Source organism: Bos grunniens, chromosome 22 (assembly GCF_055505025.1).
Source record: "Bos grunniens cultivar Pamir isolate PY7600 chromosome 22, Bosgru_T2T1.0, whole genome shotgun sequence".
Taxonomy (NCBI): Eukaryota; Metazoa; Chordata; class Mammalia; order Artiodactyla; family Bovidae; genus Bos; species Bos grunniens.
The window spans coordinates 11,241,858-11,260,850 of record NC_141186.1 but is presented as its reverse complement, the minus strand read 5'-3'; the positions used below and the strand labels follow the sequence as shown (position 1 = coordinate 11,260,850).

Here is an 18,993-nt window from a genome sequence, read left to right as displayed (position 1 = left end):
AAAAGAAAGCATTAAGGAAAACCTCGAAGAAGAAAGCAAGCAAGGAACTTCGTGGCCCAGATGGAGTTAGGGGATTTCACTACTGCCAGCACTGCCTTGAGATGCGGCTTAAGAGAACAATTGTGACAAGTAGAAAGGAATTACGGGCAGACCCAGCTGCAAGTCTAACGAAGTCAGACAACGGCAGTCCCTGGAAATCCAATATCTGGTTTCCAACTTCTTTCTGGGTTCATCCTTAGAAGATGCTCAAGTGTTCCTTAGCACCCCAGCACTTGGATTTCTTCCTTCTCTGTGTCCACACCTCACCTCACCTACTAACTAAGGCCACTGTCCATGTCCAAATTCATCCCATCAGCCTACAGGCCCTCCAAGGGCTGGGATCCTGCTGAATTCATCCTGATATTGCCTAGTGAGTAGGTGTTCAAAAATCTTGTTAAATGAACTCATTTACAAAACAGAGTCACAGACATAGAAAACAAACTTATGGTTACCAGGGGATAAGAGGGTAAAAAGACAAATTGGGAGATTGAAATTGACACAAACATACTACTATATAAGAAAACAGATAACTACTAAGGACTTAACTACATTGCACAGGGAAATTTTACTCAGTACTCTGTAATGAGTTATATGGGAAAAAAATTTTAAAAAGAGTAGATAAATGTATATGTATCACTGATTCACTTTGCTGTATACCTGAAACTAACATAACATTGTGAATCAACTATATTCCAATAAAAATTTAAAACAACAACCACTCTTGTTAAATGAAATCTCTCTAGTCCAAGGAATCGAAAACTACAGGAAGGGCCAAAGTTTCATCAAACAGACAGGGGCACCAGCAGAGCCAGAGTCCACTCTGTGAGACTTCACCTGCCTAGCACATGTCCTGCCAGGCCACTGTGCAGAAGTGGCCCAGCCCTCCCACTATCCCAGGGCCCCTCATTGGGGGAAATGCCTGCTTCCTCCTCCCGGGATAGAGCCTGGCAGAGGAAGGTGAGGTGAGCAGGAAGCAGAAGTGAGCAGTACAGACAAAAGGACTTCGATGAGGGTTGTTAAAAGAAAAAAAAAAAAAAACCAGAATCCTTTGAAATGACAGGCTGAGACCTTCACAAGCACCTCTCCCTCCAACATCCGTCAGATCAGTTCCCCCAAACCTTTTTGTTTCAACTCCAAGTATTGTTTCAGGACCAGGAAAAGCCCAGAAATCTTTCATAAGCCTCTCTGATCACTTCCTCAGACCTTCTATGGCATAACACCAGGAGCCTGTCACCCTAACACCGGACCTGCCCTCTTGAGCTAATCCCAGAGAACAAACTTCCTGAGGCCAGAGTTGGGCCAGCCCACACCCTGGTGGGGGCGGGAGACTGGGTTTCATGGGCTGAGATGAAAGCAGAGGGGCACCCAAGGGCAACGCTGCAAATGCATGGAGACTTTAAAAGAAGCTGGTGGCTGCAATGCTTTTTTTTTAATTGAAGTATAGTTGATTTACGTTAGGTTGGTTTCAGGGATAAAGTGATTCAGTTAAATATATATACTTATGTGTCTATTCTTTTTCAGCTTCTTTTCCCTTATAGATTATTATAAGATATTGAGTAGAGTTCCCAGTGCTACACAGTAGGTCTTCATTGTTTTCTATTTCATATCTACCAGTGTGTATATGTTAACCCCAAACTCCTAATTTATCCCTTCCCCCACCTTTCCCCGTTGGTAATTATAAGTTTGTTTTCTATTTCTGTTTTGTAAATAAGTTCATTTGTATCATTTTACAGCTTCCACGTATAAGTGATATCATATAAGATTTGTCTTTTTCTATCTGGGTATGATCTGAGTCTGATCACTGAGTATGATCATCTCTGCTGCTACTGCTAAGTCGCTTCAGTCGTGTCTGACTCTGTGCGACCCCAAAGACGGCAGTCCACCAGTCTCCTCCGTCCCTGGCATTCTCCAGGCAAGAACACTGGAGTGGGTTGCCATTTCCTTCTCCAATGCATGAAAATGAAAAGTGAAAGTGAAGTCGCTCAGTCGTGTCCAACCCTCAGCGACCCTATGGACTGCAGTCTTCCAGGCTCCTCTGTCAGTGGGATTTTCCAGGCAAGAGTACTGGAGTGGGGTGCCATTGCCTTCTCCGATGATCATCTCTAGGTCCATCCTTATTGTGGTAAATGGCATTACTTCACTCATTCCTATAGTTGAGTAATATGCCATAATGTGTGTGTACACACTCCACATCATTAATCCATAGAATACTTCTTTCTGATGGTTCTCAGTTTAAATTCTGATATCTAATTTGATCATGGTATTTCACTTCCAGGTAGATAATAAACCCAATCAGGACACCCTGGGACATGATGTTACTCCAGTGACCCTGGCCTTTTGTAGAGTCAGTGCTGCCTGCATGGCAGAGACAGGAGGAGCGATAAAGAGCCTACACCCTTGGTGAAGGTGTTAGACCACTAACCATACCCTACGTAATCCATTACTCCAGGGAGCTAATTCACGTCTTAAAGTGAAAGTCACTCAGTCGTGTCCGGCTCTTTGCCACCTCGTAGACTATACAGTCCGTGGAATTCTCCAGGCCAGAATACTGGAGTGGGTAGCCTTTCCTTCTCCAGAGGATCTTCCCAACCCAGGGATCGAACTCAGGACTCTTGCATTGCAGGCAGATTCATTACCAGCTGAACCACAAGGGAGGCCCAATTCACATCGACCTAGTTGAAAACCAACCTCAGAAAGGTTTCTCTTAACTGCAGCCCAAAGCGTTCCTAACCTACACGGCTCTTGACTCTCCCCCTTAGAGCAGAACAGGCATGCTGTGTATGGTGTGTGTGTGTGTGTGGTGTGTATGTGATGTGTGTGGTGTGTTTAAGTGTAGGGTGTGTGTGTATGTGTATGTATGGTGTGTGTGTGTGTGTGTGTGGTACATGCACACACAGGCATGGTTTCCTGGCTCTCCTCCATTTTCTGGTCTCTCTAAGACCCTAAGGTGACTCCAAGTCTATCCCTACTTTCCTGTCAGCAAAGTCATGCCTGGGGTGCCCCCTTAGCTTCATCAGCCAGAGTTTCCAGACTTTCGGCTCACTGCTGCTCAGCCACATGCAGCACCTTATCAAAGGGTGCCAACCTGCCCGGTCCCCTGGACTCCCTGGGCGATCCTTCCTGCCTGCTCCTCCCTCTCTGAGGGGCCCTACTTCGTCTCTGGAAGCTTCCCTGCTCACCCTGAGCCCCTCACACTCCTGGAAAAGACCTGAGGTGGTCACCCTCATCCACATCGCAAACTGAATCCTACACTGAGCCCAGTCCCCACCCACAGTCCAGACACCAGGCACTCCCTTCCTCACCTCCTTAGTCCCTCCTCCTCCCCTCCTCCCTTCCACCTCTTCAACCTCTCCAGGCCCCGAGAAAGGAAGGGGGTCAGGGTGAGGTTCAGACAGATGAGGGTGAAGCTGAGGGTCACTTTGGTCCCGCCCTCCAAACACCCACTCTGAACCACCGCCATTCCCACTTCCCCCTCTGCAGTCAAGCTTCTGGAAAGAAGGTAAGGTACTGTTTTCCTGCTTCTCCTCCTCTCACCCACCCATGGCCATCTGGTTTCGGCCGCTGACTTCTGCAGACTTGCCACAGCAAGGGCGCCACTGCCCTCTTACCGCCAGCTGCAACCCCACTCGGACCTCACCCTCCCCTGACTCTGCTGAGCGTGGCACGCACACCCTCTGACAGGCAACCCTGCTCTGTTGTCCTCACGGCATTTAACACAACCTAGAATCGCCTCCTTTTTTAAACTGATAAAACCTCCAGGTCATTTGGTTTCCTCACCCCTAACATGAGGCTCCTAATCACCATATCTCTGTCATGCAGTTGTTAAGACTAAAGGTTAAAATGCAGGGGAATCCCTGGTGGTCCAGTTGTTAGTACTTCACACTCTCACTGCCAAGGACACGGGTTCGATCCCTAGTTGAAGAACTAAAATCCCAGAAGCTGAGAAAGTGTGGCCAAAAATGAAATTTTTAAAAAAAGAGTTCAAATATATTCTTCCAAAAACAGACGAACAATTGCAGTCTATTCAGTCAATGGAACACCACTCAGTACCAGGAAAAAACACTGCACAGCACACAATACAGCTGAGTCTCAAAAACATCACACTGAATGCAAAAAGCCAAAAACCAAAGGGTGCGTATGCTCTAGCTCCATTTATATGAAATTCTAGAACTGATCCAGGGGGACAGAAATCAGAAGAGCAGTCGTCTGTCAGGAGAGGGGTGTGACTAGAGCGAGGCAAGAGGACACTTCTTGGAGTGACAGAAATGCTCTTCATCTGGATGGGGGTAGAGTCACACGGGTGTGCACACTGGGCAAGACTCATCAAGCACCTGCCTAAATTGTATGCAGATTATACCGCAACACGCAAAGCAACAAGAGCGAGGAGTTACTACACAGCAGGGCTTAGACAGTGCCTGGCACAGGTAGGCGCTTATCAAACAACAGCTGTCTTATTATTAACTGTGTTGGTTGCTCTCCACAGTACAGCCAGGGCTTCCCTAGTGGCTCAGTGGCAGAGAGTCTGCCTGCCAGTGCAGGAGGCACAGGTTCGATCCAAAAAGATCAAACCAGTCAATCTTAAAGGAAACCAACCCTGAATACTCATTGGAAGGACTGATGCTGAAGCTGAAGCTCCAATACTTTCGGTCACCTGATGCAAACAGTCAACTCACTGGAAAAGACCCAGATGCTGGAAAGATTGAGGGCAAGAGGAGAAGGTGGCAACAGAGGATGAGATGGTTGGATGGCATCACTGATTCAATGGACATGAACTCTGTCCGGGAGATAGCGAAGGACAGGGAAGCCTGGCATGCTGCAGTCTATGGGATCGTGAAGAGTTAGACACGACTTGGCCATTGAACAACAATGAAGTACACCCAAACCTGACGCCCAGCTGCATCTCAGCAGGTCAATGCACAGGGGCAGATGAATGAGGGAATGGGTTACCGTGAGCTCGGGACCCCCAGGCACCCCTGCCATGGTTGTCTCGGCCATCATGGACCTCCTCGTCCGCACCGGTGATCCTGGCTCTGGTCCTAAAGTCTGCTCTCTCCAAATGCTCCCAGCTGTTCTCCTCTGTGGACTCTACATCTGTGCCTGTTAGAGTTCATCCACCTCATCCGATTCTACCCTCCATGCCAGGCTAGGGTCTGGGGTCTCCCATCCATGGGTAACTGCCTTGCTTTACATTTACACCTACGTGTGAGGAAATCCCTGGAGAGCGTTGTCCCTCACAAAAGAGGAAGACGACAAGCCCCTCTGGGTTGGAGCTCACAGCTGCAAGCTTATAAAATACAAGGATGATGAAAAAGCAGAACCCATAAGATATGCCTTAAGCCAGAAGCTCCTGGTTTGGGGAAGGCCTGGTTTCCACTAACAGTAGCCGGGGAATGTGTTTTATTCAAGGGGAATCCTGAGAAGCCAGAGCACACTGTGCGTGAGAGTGAGCAGAAGGACTTTGTGAGGCCACCAGCTGGAGCTTTGGTCTCTCAAGTCCAACCACAACCATCTGTAGCCATGAAAGCTGTTCCACCTGAGAAAACACCAATACAGAGAATGGGGTGATAAAGGCGAAATCCAACCCTATGGAAAGTAAAGGATCCATCCCCCTGGAGGAGGAAATGGCAATCCACTCCAGTATTCTTGCCTGGAGAATCCCATGGACAGAAGAGCCTGGCCTGCTCCAAGGGTCACAAAGAATAAGACATGACTGAGCAGAAGCATAAAATTGAACACTTAAACCAGGCACTGTTCTAGCTCACTGAGCTCTCATAAAAACTTAGGATATTCAGTGAGGTGAGCACTACTGCCTTTTTAACAGGTGACCATCCTGAAACAGAGGTTACCAGCCTTGCTCAGGAAACTCATCTCGTAAGGGCAGAGTTAGGGCTGAACCCAGGCCTCCTGGCCCCAGAGTTTCCACTCTCAACCTCAAGACTATTCTGCCTCTTCAACAATGTAATATTTGGGGGAGGGGGGAACGCCATATTAAATTTATTCATTTCTTTCCAACCTGATTGGCCATCTTAAATTAACTCTCAGGAATTAAAGAAGGAAAGAATGAAAAAGAAAAAACTTGAAAGCTAAAGGCCCTTAAGGCTAGGTATCTGATAAGAAAATATAATCCAGTCTCTGTTTAGACCATTCTTAGAGTAGTTATCATCTTTTCTAAATCTTTAGAATATGTATTATCTATACTGCTCACATAGCACCTATTACATACTGTATTATATTGATGATGTTTTGTGATGTATTTATGGCTTGGTCTAACTAATCCCCTTGATTCAGAATGCCTTAAATATTATGTTTCCCCACAACTTTCTGCCCATTGCAGTGCTCAATAAAGAAGTAGTGGATTTTAAAAGTAGCAGAATCTCTGGAGTAACAGAGTCACTTCTGGCTCAGGAACTTTACACTCAATCTTGAAAATGTAAATTATCCATGGATTTTCTGAAAGATAGTTCTGGCTACTGCCAATTTGACAAAGCCTGCAAATAGGCTTTGTGGGTAAGCGTGCGCAAGGCAAGTAACTTGAACAACTTGATGTTTTTCATCACCTAGAGTTAACTGGTTCCCTTAGAAGTTCCTAAGCCCCTATCTGAGGTGGTCCCTCCTTCCAGAGGAGGCTGTGTAGCCCTGAGGTAGAGACTCAAGAGAAAGGCCCTGCTGAATGAGAGGAATCCAGGGTGTGGAACTCCATGGCCTCTGGGATCCCTTCCAGCTCTAAGATCCTACTAGCCTATTTTAGAAAGTTCTGCAATCAGGTTGTTAACAAAACCTAAGAGTTGGCTCCCACTCCAAAGTGTAATTCTGCCTCCTCTGACTCATACAGACAGAAATACTTGGAGAGGGTTCGTGGGTGGGACGGCAGCCTACTGGCCTTTGCAGGAGGGATCCAGACGGCATGGGCTTCACAGTGAACTCAAGTCCCTCACCCTCTGCTGTCAGCAAAGAGTGAGGGGGCAGGAGGCTCCCAGTCCCTGGGGAGCTGGGGACCAGGAGGTGGGGAAGTGGAGATGAAGGCTGTAGGTAGGGATGAACAGATGGGACAGGGCAGTGTCATGGCACCCCCGGGAAATGACAGCTTGTGTACAGCACATCCACGGAAAGGGCTGTTCACGGAAAAAGGCAGAAACCTCTGCCTAGAAGCTCCAAGTCTGCTATCCTTACACGTGTAAGCCACTCAAGGCCCACCAGCTGGAAACCCTGGGATACAGGATACCAAGAATAGGGAAACAAAGGGAGCATTCACAATTACCGAGCACCTCCACATGCAAGGAACAGGGCAGAGTGATTGCTGACGGATGATAAATAAATCCCCTGCACCGCCCCCCACCCCACGCAATTCCATCCCTCGCCCACAGAGAACCGAGAGGAAAGAGGGAAGCATCTCACCTTAGGAGAACCACACTGTCCGACATGAAGGCTCCAACAGTCATATCTGAAAACAACAAGTTTACAGATTTAGAATCTTCCTGAAGCCCATCTCACCCACCCGCTGTCGAGGTGCTCCAACATGATGGAGGCCAGTCTCGAGGTCAGGGGCTTGCAATGGCTTTGCAGGAGTTAGAGCCACACTGTCGTGTATGGCGGCCCATCGCCAGGTGTGGCGGCTGAGACCCCAAAGGGTTCTGGTCTGCACTGAGACGTACATGTAAAACAGAAACTGATTTCAAAGACTTGGCACTAAAAAATATTAACTATTTCACTCATAAAAAATGTTTGTATCGATTATATGCTGACATGATAATATGTTGATGCTGCTAAGCTGCTAAGTCACTTCAGTTGTGTCCGACTTTGTGCGACCCCATAGATGGCAGCCCACCAGGCCCCGCCGTCCCTGGGATTCTCCAGGCAAGAACACTGGAGTGGGTTGCCACTGCCTTCTTCAATGCAGGAAATTGAAAAGTGAAAGTGAAGTCGCTCAGTCCTGTCCGACCCTCAGCAACCCAGTGGACTGCAGCCTTCCAGGCTCCTCCATCCATGGGATTTTCCAGGCAAGAGTACTGGAGTGGGGTGCCAATATGTTGATACATGGGGCTAAATAAAACATTATTAAAATTAACTTCATCTGTTTCTTTTTATATCATTTTTTATGTGGCTACTAGAATGATTTAAATTACATAAGTGGCTCACATTATTTCTTTTGGACATTAGGGATTCAGAGGGGGGACACTTCGAATCAAATGACTCCTGGAAGAAGCTCTAGGTTCTGCAGAACATGAGAACTGTCTCCATTCCACCCCTCACTCTACGTGACTACAGAGACTCTCTGTGTCCTTGTCTGCACAATGGAGATAATGATCCCAAATGTCTTCTTCCAAAGCTGACAGCATTTCACAATATTTAAATCAGAGCACATTTATTACATACTTGCTCAATATAATAGTTATTAAACCCATTAAATCAGACATGAAAATAAGAAAACTCATGAAAATACTTGGCCAACTATAAATCAAGACAAGTGTTAGTTGGTAATGTTTATTCCTAAATAATTTTAATTTAGGAACTGTTCATTTATGCAACAGTTCTCTGCCTTTTCTCCCCTCAAGTATAATAAAACCCTTCAGCCCTGCTCCCCATGACCACTTACAAAACCAAGCATCTTAACCCAAAAGCGTCTGAATCCCTCCATCTACAAATGCCCTCAATTAGGAAAAACAAAGAGCGTATCCATGGACTGCAGGACTGCTAAAATCCCTGCCCTTGGGTGTGCATGTTAATTTTGCTATTTTCTAACAGTCTTTTTTTAATTGCCTGGATATTTGAACATAAAAGAATCTGATGCACTTGCCATTTCTCTTATGAAAAACTGCAAGGTAAGAAATCCACGTGTGTTGTGAAATGTGACCACACCTGCTCACTGTGCAAATATAGAGGAGCAGCCTGAGCCCTCATTTGCACTACAATGTGGTCTCTGGCACCCTAAGTCCTCTGAGGCTCAGCATCCTTGTCTGTAAAAGGGGGAGACACCTGTATCTCTAACTACCTATGGGGGTAACTTTATAATGCACATCGCACAGGGAAGCAATGGACAGTACTGCTAAACCAATGGACAGTATTGTTTAGGGACAGCCACAAATTGCCCAGAATAAGAACTGCTTTCTCAAACGTAAAGACTTAGGATGGTCTACAGGGAAAAGTGAAGAAGTGAAAGTGAAAGGCGCTCAGTCGTGTCTGACTCTTTGAGACCCCAGGACTATACAGTCCATGGAATTCTCCAGGCCAGAATACTGGAATGGATAGCCTTTCCCTTCTCCAGGGGATCTTTCCAACCCAGAGATCAAACTCAGGTCTCCTGCATTGCAGGTGGATTCTTTACCAAGTAAGCTATGAGGGAAACAGACCTCAAAACTGACCCTTTTCTGTTCCCACTCCTTCTGGCTCTGCAGATTTACAAGGATGATCAAAACTCCTGTCTATGGGAAACTCTGAAATTCAGTACCCTGTACAGAACTTCATTCATTTCCACAGATCCTTCTGAGGCATTTTAAATGGAAAGAAACATTTTCTCAAGCTAGCACGATGGCCTACAGTTTCAGGGACTTTTTTTCTGAATTCCACGATGATTTGGGATTTTTTTCACATCTTCTCTTTGCTTCCTCACCCTGCCTGCTTCATCCCCTTCAAACAGCAAAGGGTCCACTATTCCATTGCCCAGTCAATTTCACCTAAACCAGATATGACTGAGGACTGGGGTGTGAAATCGTACGTTTTAACTCAATTAGCCTCAACCACCACAAGGCATTAATTAACCCCGAAGACAAGCCAGCCAGCCTTGAATGGCAAAGGTCTGTTTTCTGTGTCAGGGAAAGAACATGGTTTTCTTCCTGCTCCAAGTGTTTCTTTCAATACTTGTCTTGTGTGTGTGTTTGGGGGGTGGGGTGGGGGTTGCTCCTTCTCCCCTGTCAAGAGGAAGACACCTCAAAATATGCTCAAATATTACGGAAAACATGAGGTTTCACTCCTTATATTCTAAATGTGGAGAGGGCTTTTTGTCTTCATGAGAAAGACTTGCTGCCACGGAAATCACTACAAAAATCCACCCTCCTGGTGCTTAAACCCTTCAGAGCAGATCATTTTAAAACTGAAAAAAAAAATTAATTTTAACACTACTTTCATCTTAAAAAGCAAACACCAAGCAAAACACCCTGTTGTACTTGTGTGAATTTTTCTAAGCCTAAATAGATGTGACCACACTTACCAGACTGGTTATCTTGGCTTATCTCATGTGTCTTTCAAGAAAAATAGCTTACCAGGATAACTATTTCCATCCATGTCAATGCCTCCCGATATGGACTGACCAAACATCCGCAGCACCGGACTTATCTTCCGCCCCGACAGCTTCTGCAACAGATAATAGGGAGCTTGAGCCACCGGAAGGAGCACGGTCACAAATGAGAACCTGTGACTGCTTTAGCCCAGCTTCTCTCGGTCACTTGGTCTTGAAGTTGGTCAAAGAAAAAAAAAAATTGTTGTCTGAATTTGATCGGGGGCTTTAGCAGGCAGTTGAAGACCTCACACTCCTTTATTAGTACTTGCCTGAGTCAAATGTCACCATTTACAACTTCTTCTCAGCTCGGTGCTAGTGAACAAACTGCCTAGGTGAATGTGTTAGTGTTTTGACGTATTGAATGAAGCTCCAAATGGATTAAGGTCAACTGCCGTTTCTACGGGAAGTTCTGTTTTGTTTTTATACAGGTCTAGCTGGCTGGAATCCTCAGAACCCATTCTCCTCACATCTCTCTACCTAAACATGTACTAAACATGGAACACTCCTAAGGTGTACACGCGAGCCCAGTCCCAACACATCCACCTAGAAAAGACGACCACGTGGAAACCACCTCTCCATCAAGCCAACCAGAGGATGTGCAGGCTCCTGAGAATCACAGGCAGGACGAAACAGCTCTACCTAGTACATCTAAAATTCCATGGTCCCGAATCTTTTGTAAACTGAAGGAAATTCGGAAAAAAAAAAAAAAAAAATCAGCTGAAGCTGCCCTGAAAGGCAGCCTTCAACCAACCATTCAGCACTGACAGCTCTTCTGCCAGCAGGCCATAGCAGCATCTGTACTTATCTCTTCTTCGTCGTCAAGCCCAACCTGTGCTAACACAGCACGTGCTGTACTGGTTCAAGAATATTTATTGTACACCCAGCCTTTGTCATACACCCACACTTGTGTGGCACAGCTCCACACAAAGATGCCAAACTTTTCGAATCACGAAAGTGCCATGTTCTGGGATCTGACCTGTTACTTCTTCCCTTTCTCTAAACAGTCTCCCTGGTGAGGCTTCCCTCCCAAGGCCCTCATTGTGGATGGTAAGAGAAATGCTTTGTATTCATGCCACACAGCAGCCTCCATGTCAAACCCAGGTATATACATACCCAGGGCTCACGTGGGACTTTCTTGCCTGCAAAGAAGTCACAAGTATGGTGGGGGTGCGGGTTTCTAAAGGACCTACATATGAGATAGCAGGGACTTCCCCAGCAGCCAGTAATTGCAAATAACCCTCCTCCTGCCACCTCAGTGAAACCATCCAACAGGAAGCGTGCAAGCCTTAAAGTAAAAATCAGAGCACTGCAGAAAACACTGAAGAAAAATATCTCGCTAACAGACAGAGCCCTACGTTCCCCTGTGGCTCTGTCTAAACAAACACGGATGTGCGTCTGTGTGTTTCCTAAAAGCCACATTTTGAAGTGGAGCATCTTGCTCTGAGGTCCAAAGATGTGAGCAGCAGCTTGACCTGAGTTTGCATTTCTGAGATATGCTGTGGCTGGGACAAGCGGGGAAGAGTGAAGGGGTGGTCCTTTTGGGGGTGGCGATGCAGGCTTAAGTTATCCCACAGACATCTGCAGGCCATTATGCCATAAAGCCAGGAAGATAAGTCCGCTTGGTGCTAATAACTCTAAATGAAAACCAGGAGCCTTGGGAAACCTCCGCTTCATCAGCTTTACATGCGGTGTCCTGATGGCAGGACAGAGATCACAGGGGCCGCGGGGACATGCCCGGGGGGCTCTCAAGTTGAGAAAGGCACGGGAGGATCTTAAAATCAACACTTTTCATGGTAAACTCAAGGAAGAGGAATGAGTTACAGAGTAATATGGAAGAACTTCAGACCCTGATCTCACAATGTATCCAGCAGAAATAATACCAATCTGGGCCAAAGAAAAGCAATCCCCTTGCCCAGACTTGTTTCTGATTTCCTCCTCTAGTTCACCCACACAATGCCCGCTCTGTCCAAGCCTGGGCCCTGGACAATCTGGCATTAAAGGATTTTTTTTTCTTCTTTTAAAATCACGAAACTTATCACATATACATTAGGAGCTTGGAAACGTGTAATCACTGGTTGCTCCTTTTCTTTTTTTTTTTTAAAGAGCCCCAAACCACTTCTCTTTGTTAGAGCTAACGAGCCAGGCTGCGTGCTGACAAAGGCAGGACGGATCCAGCTGCTGATCCCTGCTTCCTATAAAGACAATCCGCGCTGACCACAAAATGTATACTTCAGTTGTCTGCAGGGATCCCTCCCAGCAACACCACAAAACACAGGAGGGCCGCAGGAGGAGGGGAAGCGGGATCTCTCAACTTGTAATCGCCTCTCTGTGCAATTAGCTTCCCAGGTCCGGCAACAAGCTTCCAGGAGGAAGCGTGGAGAGTGACCTCGACGGCTGCCCAAGGATGCCTACTCCCTGGATGACTTTCAGCTTGTGACAGTGGGAACAGAGCCCCCTGACCCACAGCAGAGCAGCCCCTGGAGACGGATGTGGCCCCCACATTTCCCCCGGAGCCCTCTGCCTCCTGCTGCATCGGCTGAATCCCCTAGGAGTTTATTCCCACTATTACTCATTTCTCACCCTAATCATTGCTGGCTCAGACGGTAAAGCATCTGCCTGCAACGCAGGAGACCCTGGTTCGATCCCTGGGTCAGGAAGATCCCCTGGAGAAGGAAATGGCAACCCACTCCAGTATGCTTGCCTGGAAAATTCCATGGACAGAGGAGCCTGGTACGCTACAGTCCATGGGGTCACAAAGACTCAGACTTACTTGTTTCTAATGCACGGAGCATGGTCCATGTAGATGAAGGCCCCTCGGAGTAAATATGCCTCCCAGCAAAATAAGCTTCCCTAATTCTGTTTTCCAACGGAGCTTCCCTCAGTGTTCCTTTTTCTGATGTGGAGTTGAGGGTAGTGGTTGCAATAAGAGGGTTGGGAGTTAAACTGGCAAAGTCTCAGTGGCTAAGTTGCTACTTCCTAGCTGGTGACGATGGGCAGGTCAATTCCCCTCCCTGGGCTAGAGTCACCTCATATAGGAAAGGTGGATGACAAAGGTGCCCATGTCACACGGCTGTGATGAGGACTGAAGGTAAGACAGCAGAGCAGACACTCAGGAAGCGTCCCTGCTCTCACCAGCACCTCCCTCGGCACCTGCCTCCTGCTGGAATCACAGAACCAAGCAGGGGGCCCAGAAGAGGGAACCTGGGCTCAACTGGCAGCCAACCAACCAGCCCTTGACCCTCAATCAGCTGACTCTTATCTGCTGCAGGAAGCACAATTAGGAATGTATACACTGAACTTAACATGTAGGTACTACCCCTTAAAATCAACTTGTAAAGTCTTTTCCTACCTAGAGACTTCCATACATGGACAGGTTTCAATACTTCCTATTTCATTGTATAGAACACTTTATAAGAAGAGGACTCAGTTCAGAGTTTGGTTTCCTTCCTGATATTCAAGATATGAGGCAAGTTTCTTGGTGACGAGAAGTGTCAGCTTGAGTAGAAGAGGGCGAGACAGTAATAAACGTTCAGTAAATCAGTATGGGCTGATTGGAAGTTTCTTGACGTGCACTCAGTCCCTTTCTGTTGCTGACTCGCTAGAAGAACCCAGGCCTGTGCCACTCCACACACAGACATCCACAAACATCCTGATCATGCTTCTGTCCAGAAAGGGACTTCCTTTTTTCCCAGGAGCTAGGCTTGACACGATCAGCAAGATTGAACTTCAAGCAAAAAAACAGAACTCACCACTTCCACGTTCCCAAGTCCAGGGGAACGAGGCCGGGGCTTTGATAGTTTTAATGCCAGTTTTGTGGCAACAGCCCCGTGAACAGCTTTCAGGTCCCTCCTCCACAGACCATTGTCATTCTAGGTCATATTTTACAGGATAATCCGTTGGCTCAGCATAGATGGTTGACAAAACAGTAACCAGAAAAGGCAAGCCTCCTCTTATTCCATAAACCACTCTAACTCTGGCTAAGAATTTGGATATTATCTTCTATAGGCAGAATGCCTCCCTAGATATGAGCAAATGTGGGAGTCTATAAATATGTTCAGATTTAAGAAGCAGTATCAGTGGTTTGCATCCTTCACTGGAGGGGGTGAAGGTGAAGGCAGGAGCAATGTTGGATGTTGTGTGCATCTGTAGAATGAATGTATGAACAGCGACCAAGACATTCTCACGCCAATTACCATGGAATACTGAGGGACCATCCCCCTGGCATCACCGTGATAGATGTACACTGCTCCCGAAAAGTCATCCTCCTTAGGTGCGCCAATGGCCACATCTGGGGAAAGAAAAGCAGTTCTGGGTTAGAAAAACCATGTGGAATAATGTTAGAATGGATTCTCTAATTCCCACAGGATGCCTAGAGAGTTCTTGATTGTTACTTGTTCAGGCATTAAACTAAGCACACGATCTCTTAGCAGCAGAAAGAAAAAAAGTAGAAAGAAAATTATAGAAGTTGAGAAGAGTTTAGTACCAGAAAAATTTCTACCTCATCTTCACAGGATAAATTATTAACTTGTGCAATAAAAGAATGTGAATATCAACCACCCACCCTAATGTCTGTCCATCAGAGAAGAGAGTTCCATAGACAATGGTTACTGCATAGCTGAGAAAGTCAACTCTATCCTTGGGTAAAGGAATTATATAAAACAGTATTCATTTTATAAAAAAAAAAAAAAAAAAAGAACAAAAAAACTCTGTGTTACTCTCACAAACTGACAACTCCTGGGACAAGGCTGAGATCTTTCTCCCTTTCTTCAATTTGCTTCTAACAAAAGTCATGTGCCTGTAGACGGGAAGTCAAGGGTGAGGGGCATCACCCACCCAACCTCAAGCAGAGGTCCCCAATATCTGAATGGAGCCCTCTACGGCCAGTGGAATTACGGATTCAAAGGAGCCTGGATGCCCAGCCTGAGGCCCATGTTCCACCTTCCACCTCAGCCCTCCCCACCAGTGACGTGGCCGCCACCAGTCCTGGTGTCTGAACCTGGCACATACAGCGATGGGAGGACGTACTGAACAGACCAAAACAGAACTTCAGGCCAAACAGAACCAGAGGTCGTGCATACACACCTCCACCCCTCCCAAAACTCACACCTTCAGTCAGTCCAGCGTGCTCTCAGAGCATCGTGGAGCATCAGAAGCTCAGAAGCAAGAAGGGTTTGTGGCGAGAGGAAGCTGGTTCAGACTTGGCCGCCACAGAAGCCCCTATGCACTGAGCTGACGAGGAGGGATTTCACAGAAGCAAAACTCCATCAGAGTCAGGGCTTAGCCCTGTGTCTACATGGAAAACATGGTCTCACAGGTATTTTCTGCCTCGAGTGCGTGGACAGGCCTTCCCTCGGGCGGGTAGGCCTGGAGCGCCCACACCAGGGCAAGTAAGAGGACCGAAGCCAGCTCACTGACCTGGGAACCCATCATCATCCAGGTCGCCCAGGCTGGCGATGCTCTCCCCAAAGTGTGCATTGTAGGCACCGTCTCCGCTCAGGGTCAGCTGCTCCTCCAGGACTCCCTGGGAAACAGGATGGAGGGAAAACGGAAAACAAAACAAAAACAAACCGAACAACCAAAAAAAGAATGAAAAAACAGAGCTGGGAATGCTGCCCTCCCCCGTCGCACACCCATGGACAGGAAACACCTGGGCAGAATCCCAGGAACCCAAACGTCCCCCCGACCCACGGGCGAAAGGAGCCCCTTCCACGTGGGCACCATCGGGGTCTCTGATCACTTGAGACACATTTTAGAGGGAAGGAGACACACTGTTGGCCAGTGACTAAACCTCTCCTTGTCCTAACACTCTCTACCAACCTATTTACCTGCCTACCTGCCTGTCCTCACGGTCTCCTCTCCCCACAGTATCCCCAAAGTTGTTTTAAAGGAATACATATTTTCATTTCTGATCTCCAGTGCCTTTGCTACAAATTTATAAAGCTGTTTTGCAGGATGCATGTATCTTGACAGAGGGACTTGTGGTTCAGAAAAACTTACAGCCAGTAGTTCTTGGTTAAGGGGTGAAAGCGGTGGTAACAGGACACAAAACCATGCCCATTTTCATATCTGGTTTGTGTTTCTTGAGCAAACACCAACCAACGGAGGGCAGGGTCAGTGGTGATGGTGGCAGTCAGGGCCACACCCACTCTGCCTCCAAATTGTTGACATGTGACCATCAGCATGTTAACACACAATCTAACGTTTTGAGGCAGAAGAACGTCTAACCCTGCTCCTGCATAGAGGCACTCAGAGCCACGGTACACCCACAAGCCATCCCAAAGCTTTCATTATGACTAAATCTTTTTTTCCATTATATACAAACACCTTTCAAAAAATAAATATGTGATGATTTCTTAAGCCAGTGAAACCCCCACCCCACAACACAATGCGCTGATTTCCTCCCATCAGCATGGTCAAGAGGAGAAACACTGATTCCTGGCATGTACCAGGCGCTGTATCTTCCCATCCTCATTTAAATCACACAGTGACTGTATATGGAAGACCTTATGACTCTGCTCACTTCATAGATGAGCAAACTGAGCCGCTGATTTCAAGCTATTTGTCCCCATCACACAGGCTATGTGTGTAAGTGGGAACACCAACATTCAAGAGCAAGTCACCATTTTTTCCCACTGCTCCACACTGCCTGAAACCTTTCATCACATAGGATGAAGTTCAACAGAAATAAGCATACCCTGGTACTCTGGTAATCCCAAGGCATTAAGAAACATTGGTTGACCATAGGTTGTGTGGGTGCCATGTGCCTGCAGAAGGTCTGGGCAGTGATCCTGCTCATAGATCCCATGCCCTGGGGCTGTTGGGCTGGTCACCTTATGGTCTGACAAGTTCACACCCGTGCAAACACTGAGTCAGTCTCCTGCAAACACGGTGGCCGGCAGCCACTGAATGCTGACTGCTCTCATCTCCATAATGACTGCCTCCCTTCTCCCCTTCCTGCCCCGTCTCCCTCCCTGGAAGGTCAGTATAGAAGCAGGTGCCATTGCAACAGGTACCAGGAGGCTTCTCCCCAAAGAGCTTGCAAACATCCAAGAAAGTCCAAGGCTCTAACATCCCCTGGCTCCTCTCTAAATCACTTCCCTTTCTTTCTGGCATCTGCCCACCTAGCTATAGCTAAATACCACCACCCCCTCCCAATGAGGATTACTTAACTAACTTAACATCTTAGTCACAGCTTATAAGTACACTTTTACTAACTTTTTTGATTATGAAAGAATTACATTCTATTTGTATAAAGATAAAACTAAATATCTACCCAAGCATCACCACCCAGAGAGATCTGTTACTAACTTTATGTATTTTGTATATTTTTAAAGGTTGATTGTATATGCGGTTTTTATCCTGCTTTGCCACTGATTATCTCACAAGCATTTTCTCAAGTTAGCGAAAAGGCTGGTGGTCACAGGATTTGTTCACTGAACCATTTCCCTCGTGTTGAATACTCTTTCTTCTAGATCCTGAAAAGATTCTGCTTTCTCTTTGGTTTCTTGCTCCCACGGGTACACTGTAGTCCCTCAGCTTCTGCCCCCACCCAGCCTCCCCTGTGCTGCAGAGACGTCTTTCTGACCCACCCATGTTCTTTTCCCAGTTCTGCAGATTAAGGGACGTCGTGACTACAGCCTGTGGCCAGTGCTGGTCCCCACCGAAGCCCCCCTCCAAGTCCCACCATGCTGAACTGTGGTCCCACTGCCTGACACCTCAATCTACGTGGCCCAGCTCCCAGCCCACTCCCACCTGTCTGTCTAACTCCTATTCTTCTTCAAGGTTCCTTCCAGCCATCATGTCCCCTGAGAAGGTTTCTCTGTGTACATACTCCCAGGGAGGTGGCATAACCTAGAGATGAGACATGCTAACCCCAAAGTCAGTTTGCCTACGTTTCAAATCTCAGCCCCACCGCTTTTTACCTGTGTGATTTGGGGCAGCTGACTTAACCTATCTGAGCCTCAGTTTTTCACCTGAAAAATGGGGACCCCGTGATACCATGTGCATATGTCATTGAGATCATTCAAATGAAGCAAGAGAAACAGCTCCTGGTACACGAGGAGCACTCAGTGCTAGCATCTGGATATTTCTGGGCCCCTGTATGTCTGCAGTCATCACACTGCATATAACTTGCCATAGATGAAACACGGAGCTTTCTGAAGGTAGGAAGCAGGTCTGTTCACCTCCTCTGGGTGATGGGTCTCAGTCACTACTCCTCAGGCCAATGTCTCTTTCCCTCACCCCGTCCACACGTTGCCCAGCTCTGTACTCACATTTCCTTTGTTGATGTAGACGGTGACCTGCCCTTCGTCCCTGATCTCAGAAAACATGGGGGCCCCCACCAACAGGTCGGAGAGGCCGTCAGTGTTCAGGTCAACTGCGCATAAGGAGGAGCCGAAGTAAGAGCCCATCTGCAACCAAGTCGAGTTGCGACAAAGCGTTCAGTGTCCGCCCTCACACACAGGGCCCCCACCTCCCTCCAGCCCCCCAGCCTGACAAGCATCTGCTCCTGAGCCCCGCAGAGGCTGCACCAGTTGTGCTGCCCGGGAAGCAAGAACGCCCGGGCAACAGTGGATCCCAACTCCCCACGCCTCCCGGCAGCCGTGTGGGGACCCCAGTCAATGGGAGACCCATGCCACCGACTTGGAGCCCCACCAAAGGGGAAACAAATGAACCAATCC

General features: G+C 47.3%; 1 protein-coding gene across 2 annotated transcripts in view; it reads right to left on the bottom strand.

Annotated features, from left to right (window-relative positions):
- ITGA9 (integrin subunit alpha 9) overlaps positions 1–18,993 on the bottom strand; it is a 364,736-nt gene that overhangs the window by 280,842 nt on the left and 64,901 nt on the right. For both annotated transcript variants that reach the window (XM_086365876.1, XM_086365877.1), the window contains exons 9-13: positions 18,586–18,723; positions 15,728–15,833; positions 14,506–14,600; positions 10,296–10,386; positions 7,435–7,480 (exon numbers count right to left, since the gene is read on the bottom strand). In XM_086365876.1, coding sequence (XP_086222002.1) covers positions 7,435–7,480; positions 10,296–10,386; positions 14,506–14,600; positions 15,728–15,833; positions 18,586–18,723 — 476 coding nt within the window. The remainder of the gene's footprint in view (positions 1–7,434; positions 7,481–10,295; positions 10,387–14,505; positions 14,601–15,727; positions 15,834–18,585; positions 18,724–18,993) is intronic.